Here is a 23,560-nt window from a genome sequence, read left to right as displayed (position 1 = left end):
CTTAAAGATCACAACATATGGATGGCGGATGGTAATTCTTGGATGGCAGAATAGGAAAGATCAAGGATCTCCAGATTTACAAGACTGGTAAAAGATGCAGGTAACGTATTGATGGGCATGTGTCTTAAACCCAAATATATTAGCTGCTCCAAACACCCAATACTCTTTGGCAATGATTTCAATTGACGTCCCACTTAAAGAGAACACCTTAAGGGAGATCATACTCCTGATCACCCTTGTTGGGATCTTTGTTAAATATGGATTTCCACTGAGAAGCAATGAGCATATTTGTGTAGACGATGTGATTAGGGGAAAGAAATCAATCTGTTCTCGCTCAACAAAAGCCGAATGCGGCCCAAACACTCATTTTCATTCACAGCTGTCAAACCATTACCCACACGGCAGTAGAAATTTTCTTCCTCCTCTGCGATTCGGATTGCCATATCACGCAGGGAGTCATGCACCCTGAAACAGAGTACTTGCCCATCAAAGTCTCTCATCATTGGCTCGATCAAACAACGATCTGCTAAAATATTGAGATAATATCTTCCCAGCTCGAATGGATCATAAGCGGGTCGATGCTCATGTTCCAACGTCTTCTTGGCAAGTAAGCCTTCCCCTATCCATACCTGAATCGCCAACTGGACATGAACGATTGCGTCTTCCAAGATGTTTGCAGCTACACATAAAAAGCACAATTGCAGGTCAGCATCCTCATAGCCGAGTGCATCATAACTCAACCTAACATAATTGTACACACTGTCCACGTTTGGCAGCCTTTAGACAGCCCATTCTCACTGTTGTGGATGAGTACTCCCGACCATTGCCCTGCCAACCACTTTGATAGCGAGGGGAAGCCCTCTGCACCTTTTACACACAAGCTTGGCTTTTCCCTCTTCTATGTTTGCTAGCAGATTTCCATATAAATAGCACAATTGCAGGTCAACATCCTCATAGCCGAGTGCATCATAACTCAACCTAACACAATTGTACACACTGTCCACGTTTGGCAGCCTTTGGACAGCCCATTCCCACTGTTGTGGATGAGTACTCCCGGCCATTGCCCTGCCAACCACTTTGATAGCGAGGGGAAGCCCTCTGCACCTTTTACACACAAGCTTGGATTTTCCCTCTTCTATGTTTGCTGGCAGATTTCCATTATTATATGGAAAAGTGTGACAAGCAAACAACTTCCAACTCTCATCTTCCGACAAGTCCTCCATTGTTATTGTGTATTCATCTGCGACACCTGTTTTTAAGAGTGCAGCGCGAACCTTGGAACTCACAATGACTTTGGAGGTGGAGTGGTTCCTTACAGGGCACAGTACACCTAATTCCTCTAACAATTCTGCAGCATTGCATCCCCATACATCATCTAAGAACAGAATAAACCCGGTGCTCTGGTGCACTGTCTGATTCAACCATCGCTTTACCTCTTCTTCGTTCATATTTTCGCCCAAATTTACATTTTTTGTGTGGCTATTTGGGTACGGAGTGCATTTCTAAGACTTGTAAAAGAGGGACTTTGGGAAACAGTGAGCCAAAGTAATAAACCATCCTTAGAATTACTGCGTACCTTTTGGCTACTGAAGAGCGTCTTCAAAAGAAGAGTTTTTCCGAATCCACCCTTGTCAACAACACCAGCTTTTCGAGAATCGAAAATACTTTATCCTGTCCCACTATAAGGGGCTCTTCGATCAATTTCATCTTTGCAGAGCCTGTTGGAACAACAGGGCCATGGGAAGTACTTGAAGAAGAAGAGCTCATTGCACCAAAATTCACCATACAACCAACTTTCCCTTTTATCTCACAATTGGGAATATCTCTTTGTAATTTCTTCCATGTCTACCATAGACATTGCCATCACTTCTACATTAGTGTTCTCTCTAGTTCCTATATTTCTTATTGGACAACCAAAAATTCTTACTTTCTGAAGTGTCTTCAGATCCATATAACTCTCTGGTAATATATTTAATGTTGTACGTGCCATTATATTAAATATTTTAAGTGAAGCCATTGCACCTTTCTCTATTACAGGCAACTCCTTTAATGTAGGTAGCCAAGCAAGAGAAAATGTTTCCAGAAGAGGAAATGCTCCTTTGTGACCAAATTCTGTTGGAAACAAACTTACTCTAGGACATTCAATGATCTCCAATTGCCTCAAACCCTTGAGTTTATGTAGATCCAGCATGCCAGGGTTGATTAAATTTCGAAAGTCAATTAAATAGTCAAAAGTTTTAAAGCTGTTGACTAGATTTGTAGAGTAAGTGAAATAGTCAAAAGGCACTTTAAGTGTCTGCCAGAATCAAAGGTTGTTTCCGAATGAGCACAAGCTAGCAGATCTGCCTGTGATATTTCCGGAGGCGTTTATCGAGGCGGAGGAATTCCCTGGACCGCCAAAAGTGGTCGGAATCTAGGCAAAAAAATTTCAAAATATTTCATAAATCCTTCACTTTGAAGATATCCCCATTGGAATCTCCCTGAAACATAACATATGATAAAAAAAACATCAATAAAGAAACAAAATTGCATAAACTTTTGACTTCTTTCTTCTATGCTATTGTTTCTCATCATTGTCTTACCGCGTTTTCTTTGCAACATATGGTGCAAATGCTAGTTACCCAAAATTCTAAGTTATCAGACCACGTGAATAGCATAACAACATAATAAATTATCGGCATTTAAATAGAATAATTTAATTATCCCCACGGTCGATGTGAAAGTTTATTCCATTTAAATTTATAATCATATGAACCAGGTGAATAACAATCCCATCAATGGCTGAGTGGAAATGCACCGCTTATAATTTTAGGGCATGATAGACGTATTGCATAAATTAATATTTTTACGAATCATAATCCACCGTAATTAGAAGGCCGGCATTCACGTGACTCTGATAGTCACAGTCTCCAAGGCAACTTTTTTCTCCACTAGCATATATTAAAGCAAGCATAGCTCAACAAATTACAGCACCCACAAGATTGGTAATTTAGTAGACAGTTTCTCGTGAGTCTTTGTTTGCATTTCTCTGTGGAGTGCTCCTTCCATAATTCGAGTGATAACTGATAACAAAAGTATGGCATGTTTTCCATCTGCAATTTTTGTTACAGTGGTGGTGATGATGCACTCATTAATTGCTGTTTCTGCATCTTGCATTTTCATCTTCGGCGATTCACTTGTGGACACAGGCAACAACAACCACATCACCACGCTTGCCAGGGCCGACATCTGGTACAATGGCATCGACTTCGCTAATCATTTCCCCACTGGCAGGTTCTGCAATGGTAGAACTGTTCCAGATTTTCTCGGTATGAAGTTTGAACCTTCATATATTTTCGTTCCATTCTTTCTTGTTCTGTGAAATTTCATCTCTGCAGTCAATCGAATAACTGTGTTTTCATTTTGGTTGCAGCCCAAATCATGGGGTTATCAATTCCAATTCCCTATTTAGATCCCCAGGCAAATGGGACCAACTTACTCGGAGGGGTTAACTTTGCTTCCGGAGGTTCTGGAATTCTTCCATCCACTGGCTACAAATATGTGAGTAGAGTAGAGACTACACTACTTCTGGAACTCGTGTTTATGCGCCTGCAAGCACTGTAATTGTAAGAACTCTGTTACAATATTTGTTTGCAGATTGGTAGAACTCCTTTCGACAGGCAGATCGAATATTTTGAAGACATTACGACAAAGTTGGCTTCCATGATGGATCCTCAAGCCGAAAGTTCTCATCAATTTATATCTGAAGCTCTCTTTTACATCAACATTGGAAGCTTGGATTACATTTCTAACTACTTTCTCCGCGACTCCAAAGTTTCTCAGCTCTATAGCGCTGCCGAATATCAACAGCTGCTCCTCAGAAGGTTTGGAGATCAGTTGAAGGTAGGTTCTTTAATTTTTTTGGTCTCGACTTTTAATTTTATTGGTCGAATGTGAATGTTGAATTTCATTGTTTACCCAATACTTTATAGCATAATTACCAACTAAATATTTCTGATATAAAATGTAAATTTTATAACGATGAAAAAACTTTTTCTCACCTACATATATATTCTCAGAATAACCCAACCACCTGTCTATAAAACCCTAACTTACTAAATATGGAATATTTGGGTGCAGAAAATATATGAATTGGGAGCGAGAAAATTTCTAATATCGAATCTAGGACCTTTAGGCTGCACACCTTTGATGATTAGTTTAGAAAATCTGGATAATGGAAGCTGCGTCGGTTACGCCAATGGCATCATCTCAGATTTCAACAGAGGCTTGGAAAATATGGTGAGAAATAAATTGCAGAATCAGTTTTCTGACGCACGATTTGTTCTGAGCGACAACTACGCCATCTTCAGTGAAATAATCAACAATCCATCTGCATATGGTGGGTCTATATTATATGCTTCTCCACTGTCTAATTTGTTTTCTTATTAGATGTCATATTTATGAGATTGTGGTGAATGCAGGATTCAAATATGTGAATGAGAGCTGCTGTGGACTGGGACACTTGAGAGCGGAGTTCCCTTGTAGTCCAATTTCAGGATTGTGTTTCCACCGTGGAGACTATGTCTTCTGGGACGCTTTTCATCCCACAGAAGCCCTTAATGCCATTCTGGCTGCAACTCAATATGCTGGTTCGCCTCAATTCATAAGACCTGTCAATCTCAAGCAACTAATGAATATATTGTAAGATGCAGAAGATCCGAATGGTCTACATCTGTGTAATTTCAATTCCAGTCTCCTTTTTAGAGCTGTTGGGGATGTATGGACAATATTGAGTCTCAATAATTACATAATGTAGCTGTTGAATTGACATTCAAAAATTTGAATCAGCGTATTAGTGAACTTAATTAGTAGATATGTTTAGGATTGCTTCACTTCCTCCTGCAATCACAGAAGTTTGAAATTAAAATTTGATGTAGCGGAATCCCCAGAGGCGGAGGAAGAGGCCATATTACTCGAAATGTTGTATGTTACATGAAGCATAGACAACAACGTACTGTGTAGCCGTAGGAGGGCCTATTGGTGTTCACGGGCAGGCATTTCCTTTAAACGAAACGCGGTGGTCCGCCCGATACTTGCCATTGCAAAACAACTGGCTCTGCTTACTAGCAATAGGCATCAGGTGAATACAAACAAATTATCACGGAATCCGTACTAGCAATAGGCATCAGGTGAATATTCGGAATCCGTAATGCTCGTGGCTGCAGAGCTTTAAATATGCCCGGCATGTTCGGGTGTGGGCCGTTGGATACGACACCCGTTGATGCAGAGAATTTAAGGCTTTGCAGCCGGGTTATTGTCAAACGATATTTTCCAACATTTGAACTTTAGCAATGAGCTCATGAGTGATGAGTCTTTTCATCTTTTATCGTATGATAAAAACCCTAAATTCCATGACATTAATACGTGATTGAGGCTGCGTCTGAGTGGCAAGATTCTTGAACTCTTTTGGTCAATGAAATATTATTCCATAAGGTAGATGACATATATATGGGGACTCAAATAAGTTCCAAAAAGTCAGTCAAATAAGTAATATCATTATAGACCTAACAAATTCGAACTAAGACAAAATGTTCCCAAGGGTTTTCAAACACTTTCGATTCCTAAAAAGGTTCATCCAATGACCCTAGTTGAGGGAACATTGAAGCCTTTTGAACCCTCGAATCTTATTAGTCTGCTTGAGGGAACAATGGAGGCTTGTGACTCTTGGAATCTTGTATAGAACACTGACCTGTCAGTGCATTTTCGTCACATTACATTTAAAAAAATATATATATTAATAATAATATTTATATTTCTTATTTAGGACAAATAATAACAATAATGGTTTATTTATTAAGGATTTATAATTTGTAATTCATAATATTTTGGATTGAGTTAGTGGTATTGTCATTGACTTGTTAGAAAAGTAAATGAAGTTTTTACTTGGCAGAAAATTATAAAATTATAAAGATTACAGAGTAATGTTACAAATAAAATATTATAGAAACACAAACACAAAAACAAGAGAGACACAAATATACGTGGTTTACCTAGTTTGGGCTACGTTCACAGTGAAACAGTCAATCCTTCTTTTTATATTATCCAGTAAAATGAAGAGATACAACCTACAACAAATTCGTTGTAATTTCCTCTTCATTCTCATATAGTCTCATTTCTCTTTCTCACTCTGAATACACATATACAATCATAATATAATTCCCTCATATAAACCGAGGGTTGCCTTCTAGGAAAAAACCCTAAATTAACATAACTTCTACCGTCCGATTGACTACGAAATTACAATATTTTACAAGGCAATTTTACATCTATTTTTAGCTTCGGGGGCGTTGCCCCGAATCCCCACCACGGGGGCCTCATAAAATTGTTGCCGCCCCCTTGGACCCCTTTGACGAAGATTAAACGGATGACGTTGCCACCCCGTTACAAACTAGGGTCCAACACGGCAATACCTCTTAACAAAGAAGATAATCAAGCTCAACACCCAACTATCTCCCACTTGTTGACAGATTATAGTAACTCCATCACAACTTTATTTGTTGGACAATGCTTCCACTTTGGACCTGGTTGTTTCTCATCTTCATCATCATACTTGAAGACCAATTGAAACTGAGTAGAATCTCAATTTCTCCCTGGTTACAACTTTTTTTAACATGTCTGTAGGATTCTGCCTAGTATGTATCTTTTCCAGCATTAACTGTCCATCTTCCAACAATGGCCATATGAAATAGTACTTGAGTTGTAAATGTTTAGTCTTGGAATGTATTGTTGAGTTCTTTGCAAGATGAATGGCACTCTGGTTGTCACTATATAACCTGCCCATCTCCTCCTTCTTACCCAATTCATCCTTAAACCTTTGCAACCAAATCATTCCTTTACTATCCTCTTTAGTAGAAACATACTTCACTTCCCTGTTTGAAAGTGAAACAACACTTTGCATTTTTGAAACCCAACTGACAGCCATTCCACCTACAATAAACGCATACCCTTTAGTACTCCTTCTGTTATCTCTATCACCTTCCATATCTGCATTAACATATTCCTATAGAGTAATGTTTGAACCACCAAAGCATAATACTTGATTTGTGGTACCTCTCCAATACCTGAGAATCCACTTCACTTCCATCCAATGTTCTTTTCTTGGATTGTTCATGTACCTTCTTACAACTCCCACTACATGTGCAATATCAGGCCTTGTATAGACCATTGCATACATTAAACTTCCAATGACTGATGCATATGGAACTTTAGACGTTATCCATCTCTTCCCCAGTCTTGGGACACATCTCTTTACTTAATTTGAAATGGCTAGCCAAAGGTGTACAAACTGGTTTTAAATCTTTCCAACGCCTTTTGTATGTACTCACTTTGAGACAGTGTTAATTTTCGATTTTTCCTGTCTCTAGTTATTCTCATACCAAGGATTTATTTTGCAACACACAAATCCTTCATTACAAATGAGTTTGCCAAGTTTCCTTTGAGCACATTTATTTCCTGCATGTTAGACCCTGCAACAAGCATGTCATCTACATACAATAGCAATATAATATAGCTGCCACGATTTTGCGTTTTGAGATAAACACAATGATCAAAGTGACATCTAGTATAACCTTGTTCATACATAAACCTATCAAATTTTAGATACCACTGCCTTGGAGCCTATTTTAAGCCATATGAGCTCTTCTTCAACCTGCACACTAGTTTCTCCTTCCCTTTGACCTCATATCCTTGCGGCCGCTGCATATAGATCTCTTCCTCCAAATCCCCATCGAGAAATACCATATTTACATCTAACTGCTCAAGATGGAAATCTTGTGCTACTACTAGACTTAAAATAGTTCTGATTGAAGTCATTTTAACAACAGAAGAAAATATTTCATCAAAATCTATACCTTTCTTCTATGCAAACCCCTTCACCACAATTCTATCTTTATACCTTTTTCTACCTCCAACTTCTTCCTTCAACTTGTAAACACATTTATTCTGCAATGTTATTTTACCTGCAGGCAATCTGAGTAAGTCCCAAGTCTGGTTTTTTTCATGGCTAGATCCCACTTCTTCTTGGTTTCTACCTGCATTGCTTCTTCATAATATTCTCATTCACCAGAATCAATCAAAAATACATAATATAATGAAGGAGAGTATTGTTCAGGGGTTCTACTTATCTTGATAGATTTTCTAAGACCACTTTTAGGTGTTTGAGGTGCATGTTGTTGTTGTGGTTGTTGATCATTTTGATTTTCAAACACCTTTACATTTTTTGTGATCTCATCAAACACTGTGTATTCTCTATTTTCTTTTCCTACATTTGATCCTTATACAAGACCCTTTCATTGAATATGACATCTCTACTCCTAATGATTTTGTGATTTTCATAATCATATAAGCGATAACCAAAATCATGAACAACATATCCAATAAAGGTACATTTCTTTGATTTTGCCTCAAGCTTTGTTCTATTTTCTTTATTAATGTGGACAAAGGCTTCACAGCCGAAAGTCTTTAAAAATGAGTAGTTTACCTTTTTACGTGTCCATGCCTCCCATGGAATACCACCATCCAAGGAACTTGAAGGCCCTTTGTTTATTAGATAAACAACAATATCTACAACACCTGCCCAAAATTTTAAAGGAAATCATGCATGCAATCTCATGCACCTTGCACACTTCATGATTTTCCTGTTCATCCTTTCTGACACACCATTTTCTTGTGGTGTTCTTGGAACTGTCTTCTCTTTGCGAATTCCATGCTCTAAATAGTACTTATCAAACTCTTTGCTACAATATTCACATCCATTGTCTGATCTAAGACACTTCAATTTTTTCCTGCCTCATTCTAAACCTTAGCTTTCCATCTCTTGAAAGTATCAAATACATCATATTTATTTCAAATATAATAAATCCATGTTTTCTTGATTGCATCATCAATAAAAGTAGCATAATAGAAAAAGCTACCGAGAGATGATACCTTAGCAAGTCCCCATACATCTGTATGCACAAGATCTTATTTTTTGCTCTTCTTTTCTTTCCCAGCTTTGAGAATATGACTCTCTTTTGTTTTCCATAAACACAGTTCTCATAGAAATCCAAATCAACATGCTTCAAACCTGGCAACAAATTTCTTGAGTGAAGAATCTACATCCCCTTCTCACTCATGTGCCCGAGCCTATGATTCCACAATGTTGTATCTCCTCTTGTAGAGGTTAAAGCATTAACAAAATTGGAAATACCATTACATAAATACAATGTACCAACCTTTTATCCTTTTGCTATTACTAGGGCTCCTTTAGTGACCTTCCAAGTTTTATCCCTAAAAGTAGTTACACAACCTTCACCTCGCAATAGCCCTGTTGAAATTAAATTTTTCTTCAGATATGGAACATGCCTTACCTCCTTCAATATCCATTGGTTTTCATTTTATTGTTTAATGAAATATTTACCCATTCCAATTATTTCACAGGGTTTAACATCACCCAAACGAACCTGCCCAAAATCTCCTCAAACATAATCATGAAAATGTTTCGTATCAAGTGTGGCATGGAATGAGGCCCTTGAATATACCACCTAGACATCAATAATAATTTCTAATGAAGGAATCAAAGCATCTTGCAACATATCACTTGTCACATTCACTTCATGATTTTTTCTTGTTGTGCATCTCCTTCTTTTCCCTTTCAAGACTCATAATCTTTCTTCATGTGTCCTTTCTTCCCACATGTCTAACACACTATCCTCGATCTAGAATTCGATCTGCCTTTCCTTGACTTATTGTGATATCTTGCGCTCTTTCCTCTTTCCATTTTTCTTCCCCTAGTATATGCAGTCAAATAATTACATGATGTCTCACCGGAGCTTTTCTGTCACATTTCCTCACTAAGGATTACACTGACAACATCATCAAACTTTAAAGTACTAGATATAGAGACATAGTTACTAATGGCCATAACTAAACCATTCCAACTTTCTAGAAATGAGCACATAAATAATAGAGCCCTAACTTCATCATCAAAATTTACCCCTACAGAACTTAATTGACTATAACAGTATCAAATTCAGTTCAATGATCAACAACAGATCCACCTTCTAACATCTTCATATTAAATAAAGACTTCATAAGAAATACCTTGTTTGAGGCCAAGGTTTTTTCATATAGTTTGGTCAATGTCATCATTAAGCTCTCTGTTGTCATTTCCTTTGAAATATTAAAGGCTATTGATGCCCCCAGGCATAGTCATATTGTTCCAAGTGTCTTTCTATCGAGAATCTCCCATTATGTGTCTGTCATACTCGTCGGTTTTTTTTCACTCATGGTAGGTACATATCTTTTTGATATAGATAATATTCCATTTGCATCTTCCACAGCTAGTAGTTTTGGCCGTTAAATTTCTCAACCCTAAACATACCATCTTCTGTGATTTCTCCCACTCAAACCAGGAACCCTTCTCTCATGCGATTTTATCAACCAAATAGGCCTTCGACTCTGACACCAGTTGTTAGAAAATTATATATATTACAGAGCAATGGTACACATAAAATATTATAGAAACAAAAACAAAAAAAATGCATAAAACAAGAGAGACACAGATATATGTGATTCACCCAGTTTGGGATGGGTCCAATGGAGAAACAACCGGTCATTCCCTTTATATTATCCAACAAAATGAAGAGATACAACCTACAACAAATCTGTTGTAATTTCCTCTTCACTCTCACACAGTTTCCTCTCTCTTTCTCGCTCAGAATACACATATACAGTCGTAATACAATTCCCTCATATAAACTGAGGGTTATCTTCTGGGAAAAAACCCCTAAATTAACACAACTTCTACCGTCAAATCATCCACCTAATGAACGACCCACATTGACTATGAAATTACAATATTTTACAAGGAAATTTTACATCTATTTTTAGCTTCGGGGGCACTTCCCCTAAACCCCCGCAGGGGGGGGGGTGGGTGGGGTTCATAAAATCATTGTCACCCCCACCTCCCTCCCCTCCCAGACCCGCCTAACTGCGATTAAATGGGTGGTGTTGCCGCCCCATTACAAATTGGGGTCCAACGCGACGATACCTCTGAATAAAGAAGATAATCAGGCTCCACACCCAACAAGCAGGGCTCTTATATTGGTTGAAAATGCCTCCCGGTGCAAAACATATGTTTTGCCTAACCTAATGGGATATTATTATTATTTATCTTATTTCAATATTTTCAATTTTGATAAAGTATTTTATTTATTTATTAATGTTTAATAAATTTAAGGTTGAGATAAATTTACATGATCATTATTGGATTTTGTGTTTCTAATTTTTAATTATTAGTCCCTACCCAGTCATGACTCTAACAATTGATTTGCAGTTTGATTGCAATTAGTTTAACGACTTATGCAAAACCTAATGTTAAACTTTAGAACTAAATAATTTGTAGACACTTGATTGCACCAAAATTTTGATGTCTTATTTCAGCCTTAACACCATTTGTCTCATTCTCACCAAAAAACTCTTCTAAGTCTAAGAATTCACCATATGGATAATTGTCTCACTATTATTTTGCAATTATTTTAAAAAATAGTTACAAGTAATATATGTTTCACTATTTTTTTACAATAATTTTTTGAAACAGTTACAAAAAATACAGGTCTCGCTAATTTTTTACAAATAATTTTGAAAACTGTTACAATTATACCATTAAATAATGTTTTCAAAATTCAACCTTAAAAATATATTTTCACCATGATTTTTAAAAATATGTTAGCTCTTACTAACATCTCTAGTGTCACCGCTCCCAATTTAATCCCAATTGGTTAAGTTTTAAGACCTTTGAGTGCCTTGTTAAGTAATCCGTGAGTGAGTGACTAGGATTTTTCCTTTAAAATGGATCAAGTAGATACTCCTAACTAATTGATTATGGGCCTCAAGTCTACATCTCATCTGCCAAAACGATCAAGCTAACTATGCTTCGTGCATGTGAATTGTGAAATATCAAAAAGCTCTCTGAAAGTTTGAGGAAGCACATCTCCTTCTCTTGTTGATCAAGTACAATTGTAGGCATTCCTTCTTTTCTAGTCACCCCACTCTCCAAACCTTTGATTCTTTCACCTCTATTAGTTTGCCAGGTATTGACAAAACAAGTCTTTGCAGTATCAAGAGCCTGCCTAATACCAACATCCTGCTTCCCAACCTCATCTTTTGTGTTGTTTGAAGAGTAATATTTTAATATGTATAGACAAAATTGCATGAGTAGTGAGGAGGAATGGAGTTCATTGATATTCATCCTATTCAGAAAAACCATGCTCAAATGCAATAGATGGTGAGAGCATGAAGTATCAATAATTTCATGTGAGTACAATTTTTTTTTGATGGCCTATCCATTACCATCTTTAGAAACCCCACGCAACATTTAATTTTTTGATTGGATTTTTCTCCTCTACAAGTTTTCCATTAGTTCCTACATAAGCCTGGTTCATTTTTAAGAATTATGAACATTATTAAAAATCCTATCTAGTGTATAAAACATATTGCAATTCTCAATATAAAAGGTTGTTTAGCACAAGGCCTCTGAATTTTATACCAAGAGGAGTCATGCTAGCCAAAGTTTGCCTTAGATCTATCCTCATTTGGCCACTGATAATTTGTTCTACTTTCCATATTGTAGATGGTGAGCACTTATCTTTGAAAAAATGATGATTTTTCTTTGAATGTCATGAATCATTTCTCTATTTCACATAGCAATTTTTATTCTCTACAAGATTGTCCTCACCTATACATACAAGTAAGATTGAATACCAAAACCATAATTCTATAAATAACAAATATTTTCAATGCCAAGCTAAACATCTTCACAACAAGGTATACATTTCAAGTCTAGGATCTTCAATTTAGTGATAGGGTGGAATTAACTATTATTCTTAAGATTCCTAGATATTCCTACAATCTGAATAAGCTTAACACTAAGGATTCACCAGTAAAGTTATGAATCTTATTGCATTTTTTAAAATCTTAAATTTCGAAAATGATATAAGTCTGGCCTTTTTACTATAAAACAAAATGTTCATTTTAATTGGTAAATTCAATTAAACATTTCGTTCCATAGATATAAAGTAATGAATACATAATTACCTATTGTGTCATGCATGTGCAGAAGACAACATATGAATGAAATTAGCTTATGAAAATGAAGTCTCAAATAATATCCAGGCTGCCAAGATGCCAAAGCAAGTGCAATTCATGCCAACCATGTGAAGTAGTTGATGTTCCTTGCAACGATAAAGTGATCATCACAAATAACCCGATTCCATAGAACTTGCGCCCTAAAACTACATATATATCCAATGTCAACATTTAAATCATTTTTTATTTTTATTTTTTTATTACGGTTATAGACAGTTGCTTCTTTTCTCGCTAGTATAAGGAGTTAGCATTATGATTTAGCTTACTTATTGTTGCAAATATGAAATTTTTGTACAAGAATATTAAATAGTGGGTTGTTGTGCAATGGAAACAACACAACTAAATAAATCCTAATGTTTCTATCGGTATCAGATTTGACAATTTTTGTTTTACTTTTTCATATATATATATATAGATAGATAGATAGATAGATAGGTCAACTCCAATGTGACTTATTGGATATACTGTTGTGTTATAGTGGTTGTTGGATATACTCTTGTGTTATAGTGGAAACATATAGGTTTGATCTCAGTGCTAGCTTGATTTCTATGGTTTAAAAAAATAACCATTTATTTTAATTTTCTTTTATCATGTTTTTTTTCAAATCTAGATCAATGTATTCCTCGCCTTAAGTTTATTTCTAAACTATGTTTACCGTATCATGGGTTCCCTTGTGATTTCATAACCTACCTTACCTTTCATTAAGAGCCACATTACTAAATGGGAGCATAGCCTCCTCCAAAATTTAAATTGGTTGCACCTTCAACCCATGGAATGCTCCAAGATAATGTTAGGATCATCCACCTCTTTTCATTTTCTGCATTTTTCTTCATTAAAATTCAAAAATCTCCCCTTCATCACGGATGTTTCTTCACATGGAATCATCTAGTACTAGTTTCATTGTCATTTTTTCACACAAATATAAGAGAAAATTAATAGTGTAGGAATTCCCTCAAAAAAATCACCTAGAAATCCATACTGCATGCCAAATTTTATAATATTCAATGAATTTGTGACATCGAGGTCATATCTTCATATGTAAAGGAAAAACACGATTTTACCTTTTGTGATGTCAAGGTTTATGTTTTCCTGTTTGATAAAGATAAAATGCAATTTGTCTTTTGTGGTGTCATGGCCTACATCTTCTTTCTTGACAAAGGATAATAATGATTCTCCATTATCCCTAATTCCCACCTTTTATACACAAGTTTTTATTGTTTTGTGATCTTCATTGCCTCTATATTTTTTTGACCTTTCAATGAGGTATGAATGGTAAGTTTCTCATGCTTCATGTACCTTTGCCATATTATATCCTCTTGTTTCAAATATCACTCATACCAATCTAACATATTGAAGGGATTATTTCCTTCTTCTCTCACCTCTCTAGGAAACTTATTTCTTCTCATGTCACCCTTACCTTTACCATCTGTTGTAGCAGCTGCAACACCCTCCAAAATTTTGGCTTGCATCCAAATTTCAAAGCCTTACTTGTTTTTTCCCATGATGGTTGCAAATACCTGGGCTCATTCCATGAGCTCTTGTTGAATCTTTACACCATTTTTGCTTGATCGACCATCGGTCATCTTTTGGCATGTTTATTTCTATGTCATGCTTGTGATCTTGTTCTGGAAATTTTGAAGGTTTTTCTTTGTGTGCATGAGCGTTTTTCACTCTGTGAAAATCAAGCGTACTCACACACAAAGTTTCAAGCACTGTCGTGCAAGTGTTGTCACAGTTGTTCGAAGATCTATCTCAAGTGTCACACTTGTCGCTCTTAACCTTTAAGATAATCTCACTGATCACATGTTTGTATCTTTGGTTTGAGGTGTCTTGTCATCGAGTCATGCTAAGTGTGTGATCACAATGTCATGTATGCATAAGTTCACTTGCTCTCACACTTAGCCATTTTTCCTGAAAATATTTCGACCAGACAACCCTCCTTCAACCAGACCTCGATTGAGCTGCACTACGCATTCTCAACTCTCAGTGACCCTACTCTGCTGCCCAGAAATACGCAAAGCTTGAGGTTTTCCTCCAGGGAAGCCTACACTGTGCAATCCTAGAAGTGAATAAGATGGTTGTCTCCCAGAACTACACAGAAGTTGTCCCCAAGCTTGATTCAATCTGTTCTTCTCGCATGATCACTCATCAAGCCTCCCTCTAGTCTATTGGAAACCTGAACTGCATTGTGACACTGGGCTACATTGCTCTCCAAAACTTCGCAGACATGCCGAACTGCCTACCCTGCATTGCCTACCGAAATTCCACAGTCATGTGAGTCAGGCCTCTGCTTCTTGGCACTGCACTATTCCAAGAAATTGCGTTGATCGGATTGTTAGGCCCCCCTGTTGGCTTGCTTTTCTTTGTCCCTGAAAATTGTGCAGTTTTGACTAGCTATCTCCCTACTGCCCCACTTTGCACTCATCCTAGAAACTGTGTAGTTGTGTCGAGAAGACCCTTGTTGCCTGTCTGACACTGTCCCTCAAAACTATGCAGTTGTGATCAACAACTCCTCGCAACCTGACCCAACCTTACTCTTAAAAACTACATAGAAATGTTTGTCAGTGCCTCCTATTTCCTGCTCTGTCTTCCTCGGAGAAAATGCATAGATTCCCAGTTGGACCCCTAGATGGCCTGTCCAGTCCTCATCCTGAAAACTACGCAGAATTGCCCAACAATTCCTCCTGACACCCTGCCTTGTCTTCCTCGCAGGAACTAGGCAGTTTTGCCCAACTGTGTTATACCTTGCAGCTATCACTTCTATCTCAGATTGTGCAAATCTGCCTCCTAGTGACATCTGCATAGTTTTTCTCGACACTACTCTCGAGCCTCTCATCCTGGCCTGAGCTGTGCTCTGTGCATTTTCAATACCTTGTCCTCCCTCTTGGTCACCTACACCCGAAACAGAAAGCAATGCATCATGTTAGACTAGGAGATTCTTGGATTTGACATTGTCTCATCATGAGTGATTACAAGAACAGGTACATTGATGAAACATGGCATGACGACGAATGAGATGAAGAAGGAGCACATGCTAGAAGACTTGCTCGCAGTTGAATGAATGTACGAAGCACAAGGAGTAGCAAATGATAGGGACACTTACACATGCACCATCAGGAAAAGACCAAGACCATCGAAGACCCCACACACTTTTCCATGCGAAGGTGAAGACATGATACATCGAGAGCACACCCATCACTCAATAGCATAACAGCTCAACACGGGCACCACAATAAGCCAGTACATGTCACCAGTGTCATGTCGAGTTATGTCATGAGTTGTCTTGGCCACATCGCTATTATGGGCCATACTTGTTGTAATAAAATGTAATGTAATGTGAAAGTCTAAGAGACGCACATATGAAGTTGAAGAGTCATGTAAGTCGAAAAGTCATAAGAATTCAAATAGTCATGAGGGAAGTCGAAGGGTCACAAGGGTCAATTATTCCCCTTGGCTATATATACCCGCTCATAGTATGAGAAAAGGGCTTTTCACCTTGGGTCGTCCCACATAGTCTTGAGAGTGTGTAGTTTGTTCTTTAAGGAATGAGGAGTGGCTCCAATGTCCCATTATTGGGGCTAGTGATGTATGGTGTATCGATGTGTCTTAGAACTTTTGCTTAATTTAAAAGCTTGTCTTAGGCTAGCACGTTTTAACACATGTTTTGTATCCATTTTTAAGACTATACTTTAAACATTTGTAATGCACGTTTGCTTAACCTGTACTAATATAGTTGAACTACTTCGGTTATTTTAGTACTTACATTGTTGAATATGTGTTGTATTTTTATCATTGTTGTCTCGTCTGTGTGGAATACTCCACCTGACATTAAACATACCATATTTGTTTTCTGGTAATAACGACCGTCACATCTGTGTGGACTAATCCACCAGGTGGTGTACATGTTGTCCCCTTCACCTTAGTTTTAACGACTACCGCATTTGTTGTTAACTACTCTGATGGATGTCAGATAGACCCTTGTTGGTTCACGTGTGTCTCTCCATGGGTGGTACTACTAGCTCTCATCTAGAGGCTCACTTTACTCTCTCCCTTTACAGTAGGAGACCTCGGACACAAGTTACATTACGCACTCACCAGGCATACTCACCTCGCTTTTTGAAGTTACAATCATAAGACTCTCATGTGTTGAACATCAAGAGCTAATGAAAATCTCTAAGATAATGACAACCAAGCCATTGCACTGGATGGTATTCCTACAAAAATGGTGTGAGATCTAGTTGGGACTTCATACCGCGGAGATCCCTTTGTTGGTGGGTCCATCACCGTCAACACGATCTTGGTATTTTGACTTCGTTAGTTCATTTTATGACTTTTAGGAACCCTCTCCTATGGCCTTACTTATTTCCTTGATATTATCTCACTTTAATTTATCCTCCCATGCTAGATTGTCTCACTCCACGGACATAATTATAAAGCTTTGTTGTTGGGAACTCATTGTGTTTTTCTAGTCATTATTAGTTATATAATTTTGACTTGATATGATTGTTGACCAAAAAATATGATTTCTTTTCAGCATGAAATTTCACATTACATGGCTTCCTATGAAAATAAAAAAGTTTCTTTAAGAAACCTTTCAAACAATCATTTCAATCAAAGAAGACTAGAGGAGTCACTAAGAGTATTGCTCTTACCATTTCAAAGAGTATTAGAGAGACAAAGTGAGTGGTTATTTTAGGTTCATAGTGACTTATCAAATATTAGAAGAGTATTTGTCATTAATATTACTTCACTTGGATTTAGTTGAAAATGGATATAGTGTTTTAGTTTTCGTATTGGTTAGGCCTTCCTCATTTAATTTTGATTGGTAGGGCTAATTTATTTCCAAATTTATAGTTTGACCTCGCGTATTATCACCCACCAAAATTTTTCCTAGTCACCCATTAAAACTAGAGGGCCCAACAAGATATTGTTAACACACAACTATATTGAATTCGATTTTGTTTGGATTTTTTTAGGATTCCAATATTTTAGCCTTTTGGGAGCTCATACCAAACTTATCTTGTATGTTTGAAACCATCCCATTTTAGAAAAATACTTTTCTACCATGATTAGAATATATTTTTTCAAATGTGAGTGCAGTGTGAAAAACATTCGATCTTGACCCATTTCACTTTTCACTGGGCAAGATCCATATGAGCTAGGCTGTGCATAGAATATAAAAGGAATTTAGTTTCCTTTTAAGAATTTATAGGAAGATTTTCAAGAAACCCTCATTTGCCAAAATTTGAGTTTGTATGCCTAATCTACAAAGTGCACAAATAATGTGTTTCTCCATGGCCCAATTTCATAGTTATGACTTCTTTGAACACATATTGTTTTAAATCAAACTCAAAGGAAACATTAGGCATGGTGATGAAATGGTATATGATATATGTAATTTCTACCCTCAATTATTGACTTAATAATGAACTTAATAATGACTTAATGTAATTTCTACCCAAAAACTTAATTATCTAAATTGTCAAGATAAAAAATAAATAAAAATAATAAGATATAAACTTATATAAACCATTTATAAGTAAAAAAATACCTATAAATAAATTTATAAATATTTACATATATAATTATGACTTAGTTATTCAAATCCACTTTAAATAAAACCAGTCTTTTGATACTTATAAATATTTATAAATCATATTTATATAATTAAATTAAAATTCAAAAAATTAATCTAAAGTACGTGGGTAATTATATATTTATTAAAACTGTGAAAAAAAAAAACAAATCATTTACCTTTCCTCACATCCTGTTCTAACAAGCAGATAAACCCGTTGTTCATGCTGAATTCTCAGGTTGATATTGAATAAAATGTGCATTTTATTCCATACATGCAATAAAATAGGTTCCGGGGAGTTGGACAGGCTAGTAGTCACCCATCCAAAAAGTTGTGATGGAATTGTCTCGAATTCATAAGACAGACAGATTCCATTAGCCTCTACTTTTTCTTCAACTTTTTTTTAACATTTGCTTTCAATTTATATTGAATGGAAGGCAACCATAATATATAACTCATAACTCTTCTTTTTTATTATTAAAAATATGTTTCATAGGGATCTATTCTTAAATATATGATAAATTAACTTTTCTTCCTTATTATTAAAAATAAATTTCATAGGCATAGATTCTTAAATATATGATAAATTTTTTTATCCAACTTCACTACCAGCCTTTACGCCCGATTACTGAATATGTCCGATGAAAACTAAGTTGTGAATAAACTAAGTTGGCATGCTTTTCTTCGTTGGCCATATTTGTACAGTGGTTAGAGGCTGGTTATGTTAGAGGATGGGAGGTTTTTAGATATTTATCTGTTTTAACTTTAGTTATTTTTATAATAACAACGTTATGTGTTCAATTCATTTGAAAAATAAAGTGTTGTTTGTTTTTCTCAATCTTTTTATTATATAGATCAAAGCACATTATATTTAAGGTAAGGATTCGTCATTATATCGTTATTTCCCTTATTACTTCAAGTCGTTTTATGAAAAATGTTGAAATACCTTGTGTCATTAAGAATTGTATGTCTTTGTGAAAGCATAAGGATTGAAGAAATGGAAACATTAGTTCTTATGGAAGGAGATATCAATTTATCTTGTCGTGAAATTAGTTCAATTGTTTAGGAGTTGAAAAGGAAGTTTAGGCAAAAAAGTATGAATATGAAATAAAATGGTGCAAATTCATGTAAAGGTGGAGGAGCAGTTCAAGAAGAATCAAGAAACATAAAAATTCACCATGACCAATTCATCACAAACTCTATGTCGTAGATAAAGTTGGGTTCGTAGTGGCGAGTAATCGCAAGGGGAAACCAAGACATTGAATTCGTTTATATAAGGACCATTTGAAATCACTACCGAGTGACAACTCATCCATGTCAAGCACATCTCCATGTATGGATCATCATCATTGGATGGAGAAGAAGAGAAAGGACTATCATTAGTTAACTATGTGACACCAAATGCATTTGGACAATTGCAGAAGGATATGATGTTGTAGAAGAAGGTTCGAACAACTCATAGAAGTCAGATAGAACTTTGGAAAAGTAGTATCACAATAACAAATTTGTGAAGTGTTACCTCACATCCTTCCAATAGGTTTTGGGACCAAAATCCTTCCATTCGAGATGTGGGATCTAAATGGACCGATGAAGAAATGAAGTAATAATGCAAGGTGAAAAGATCCAATTTAAATCAATGGTTTTAGAAGAAATCGGGCAGTTGGGTTAACCAATGATTAAGTAAGTTTGAATGGAGACAGGGGATCTTAGAACCATGTTTGAAAGTCCTTAACATTGGTGGTGTGGAAAATGTATGGTCCCAAACTAAACCCACAATGCATATGCTAAACCTACAAAATTTCATTGAAGAAGACATATGGAAATTTTGGACACATAAATGGGTGTATCACAAAGTCCTTATGTGGAGGGGAGTCAAATAAATTTTGTGTTCACAATTCAATCACTTCAAAATTGACAAATCTATGCACTTCCTTGATGTAGTGAGAATTGTCAAACCTTTGAGTTGTGTTGTATGTCCAATCTAAGTTATATAGAAGGGCTCTTATTAACACGAGAGTATTGAATTCTACCCTAACGTCATTATCCTATTACCCATATCATCCATTGAACTCATTGCAAGTGGTAGAGAAAATAATGTAGGACTAATGCTCATAGGTAAATCAAATGTTGAGGCTTGCTCCTCACCCTTCCACAAAAGATGAACATTGGTGGGATAAGTGGCCTTTCCACCCATGTCAATCCAGAATTCATCTTATAACAATGTAGTCCAAGGAATTATGAAGGTTAGGCAAGGTCTACTCCACCATGGCATAGTATTTATACATAAAGACTATATATTACTGTCATTGTTGACTACTTAGGAAGGAAAATAAAAATAGAAGAAAGAATGAGTAATAAAAGATTGAATAAAAATGTCACTAAGACATAAAAAAGTTAAGAAAACAAGATAATTACCAACTATTATAACAAAAAAAAAACCTAATAAAAAAGGATGAGAAAAACCTAATAAAAATAAAGATAATTAATTTAAGATACTTGAATCATTTCCATAAATTAAAATTTCATTAAAAAAATTTAACTTTTTATTAATTAAAAATTGTAAAAATATTTAATTTTTTTCACATAAATTTTATATTCATAAATAATAAATAAACAAATGTAATTTAATTATACTAATTTTTTACCCCGATGTGGGTGCACAAACACTACGACTAACCACCTCGGAGTTTGCCTCACGAGGCACGCAGTAGGTGAAGGCATTATGAAGCATAGGGTGATGTGACGAGTCGGCAGTCAGTTGAACTCTCTATACCCACCTCTGGTTGTTATATTATGTAGCGGTGACAGTGTAACGATTGTTGTATCTTGGGTGATGAACTCATCGTGTAGGGTGGTGGACAAGAGTGTTAAAGGCCAAGCAAGATTGTGAGGGCCATTGGGTAGTTGGACTTCTACGGAGTGTTTGGACTTTGGTATTGTGGCTTCTCTGATGGGCTTTTGTGCATTTATATGGGATCTTGGTTCGTTTGGAGGTTTCTCTCCTCTCTGGGGCGTTAAGGTTGGTTATGCAAGGTGGAACCTTGGGTGCTGCCGAAGGAAGGTTGCTCTAGGCCGGTGGGTACTCGACGGTCTTGAGGTTATTGTACACATTTGTTTATGGCCTTCCCCTGTGCTGTTGTTGTTGATGGTGGCTAGTAAGTCGATGTTCCCCATTTCCCTATGGAGGAAGTAGCACTATCTGTGGCAACACTTTCTATCTGAAGACAAATTTCTTACATACAATTAGGGTCTACGGTGGCACCAGCTTTTGCCGTGTCCATCTAGCAAATTCCACGAAGGAGGGGGTGTTTCTAGTAGTGGGGTAGTTTATAATTTCCTTGTTATCTATCTCCTGGTTGTGTATGTTGAGGTATTGAGTGAGCTATCGGGAATGTGGTTGTGTGCTTTTGGGTATAGAATTATAGCTAGCCTTCCCCTATTATGGCTGAGGATTGATAGAGGAATAGGGTCATCCAGGGGCTTCAGCGAAGTGGTAATTATGCAGACTTGTTGGGTGGCCTTACTTGGTCAAAGTTGTAAGACCAAAGCGAGGCGAGTGTGGCATTATTTGTGGTTTCTTGGGTTTGTGTAGGTGGTTGTTTCCTTCTGGGAGGTTGTATCCTCTATGGTCATTCTAATTGGCAGTATTCAGGAGTGGCTAGCCATGCCCCGCCAGCATGGGCATCCCTGTCATGGAGTTGGGCATTAGGGCCATGTTAGATGACAAATTAGCGATTTGACCTCAGCTTTTGAGGATGCGGTCAACAGAGAACAGGTGGATGAGGCCGCTCGAGCTCACGAGCATTCGCCAGGTAGAGTGGAAGCTCCAACCTCACTAGAAACCATTACAAATCAACTGAGAGGCTCGATGCCAACCTGGACATCATGAGAGAGCATTGTTATGAAGACTGGAACAAATTGGTGGCCTACTTTAATGACATCCAATTTTGCCTCAATGAGACTCTTGAGCTGCTCAAGAGTATCCGCTGAAACTAGATACGCCTCAATGATTGCCTCAGTGATTTGGGGACCTGAGTGGAACACATCGATTTCCATATGCATGAGTGGTTCCATATGCATGAGTGGGTCGGCTTACCTGCCTCACAACCCTCGATTTCCATATGCATGAGTGGGTCGGCTTACCTGCCTCACAACCCTCCATGACATTATTATCTCAAGTTCTTGGTCTTTTTTGTCATCTTTTTGTTATGTAAGGCTAGTAAGCCTATCAAAAATAATAGTTGCATCTTTTGTTATTTGTGACACCCCTTACTCTCCCCTCTAAATGTAACGAAGCTAAGAAGTTCGTGCAACTTATATTACTCATAATAATATAATAATATAATGTCCTTTTCACTAACCAAAAAAAATTATACCAAATTTAAAATATATATATATATATATAATAAATAAATATGATTTGATTATACCGACTTTTTAAAAGTAAAATAATAATATTTTTAGGAATTAATATTTACCCGAAATTCTAAGTTACCAGACCATTTGAATGGCATAACAACATAATTAAAATATTAAATTATCGGCATTTAAATTGAATAATTTAATTATTCCATGGTCGATGTGAAAGTTTATTCCATTTAAGTTTATAATCATATGAACCACGTGATGGCTGACTGGAAATGCACCGCTTATAATTTTAGGGCATGATAGACGCATTGCATAAATTAATATTTTTACGAATCATAATCCATCGTAATTAGAAGACCGGCATTCACGTGACTCTGATAATCACAGTCTCCAAGGCAACCTTTTTCTGCACTAGCATCTATTAAAGCAATCATACCTCAACAAATGACAGCA

General features: G+C 36.6%; 2 protein-coding genes across 2 annotated transcripts; one reads left to right on the top strand and one right to left on the bottom strand.

Moving 5' to 3' along the window:
* Nucleotides 1-305: 305 nt before the first annotated feature.
* LOC149257004 (disease resistance RPP13-like protein 4) lies at nucleotides 306-1,448 on the bottom strand. Its single transcript, XM_089434735.1, has 2 exons — nucleotides 815-1,448; nucleotides 306-679 (listed from the first exon to the last, which is right to left on the bottom strand). Exons 1-2 carry the CDS (start codon nucleotides 1,446-1,448, stop codon nucleotides 306-308), a joined length of 1,008 nt encoding a protein of 335 aa, XP_089290861.1.
* A 1,539-nt stretch (nucleotides 1,449-2,987) lies between these two features.
* Nucleotides 2,988-4,817, top strand: LOC149257003 (GDSL esterase/lipase At1g71691-like). Its single transcript, XM_089368860.1, has 5 exons — nucleotides 2,988-3,308; nucleotides 3,413-3,540; nucleotides 3,637-3,882; nucleotides 4,120-4,378; nucleotides 4,461-4,817. The coding sequence occupies exons 1-5, from the start codon at nucleotides 3,077-3,079 to the stop codon at nucleotides 4,682-4,684; spliced, it is 1,089 nt and encodes a 362-aa protein (XP_089224986.1). The 5' UTR covers nucleotides 2,988-3,076; the 3' UTR covers nucleotides 4,685-4,817.
* Nucleotides 4,818-23,560: the final 18,743 nt, after the last annotated feature.

Source organism: Pinus tabuliformis, chromosome 6, assembly GCF_031772625.1.
Source record: "Pinus tabuliformis cultivar Carrire ecotype Pingquan chromosome 6, CPIR1, whole genome shotgun sequence".
Lineage (NCBI taxonomy): Eukaryota > Viridiplantae > Streptophyta > Pinopsida > Pinales > Pinaceae > Pinus > Pinus tabuliformis.
The sequence above is the reverse complement of the archived record's forward strand: the minus strand, read 5'-3'. Positions and strand labels throughout refer to the sequence as shown.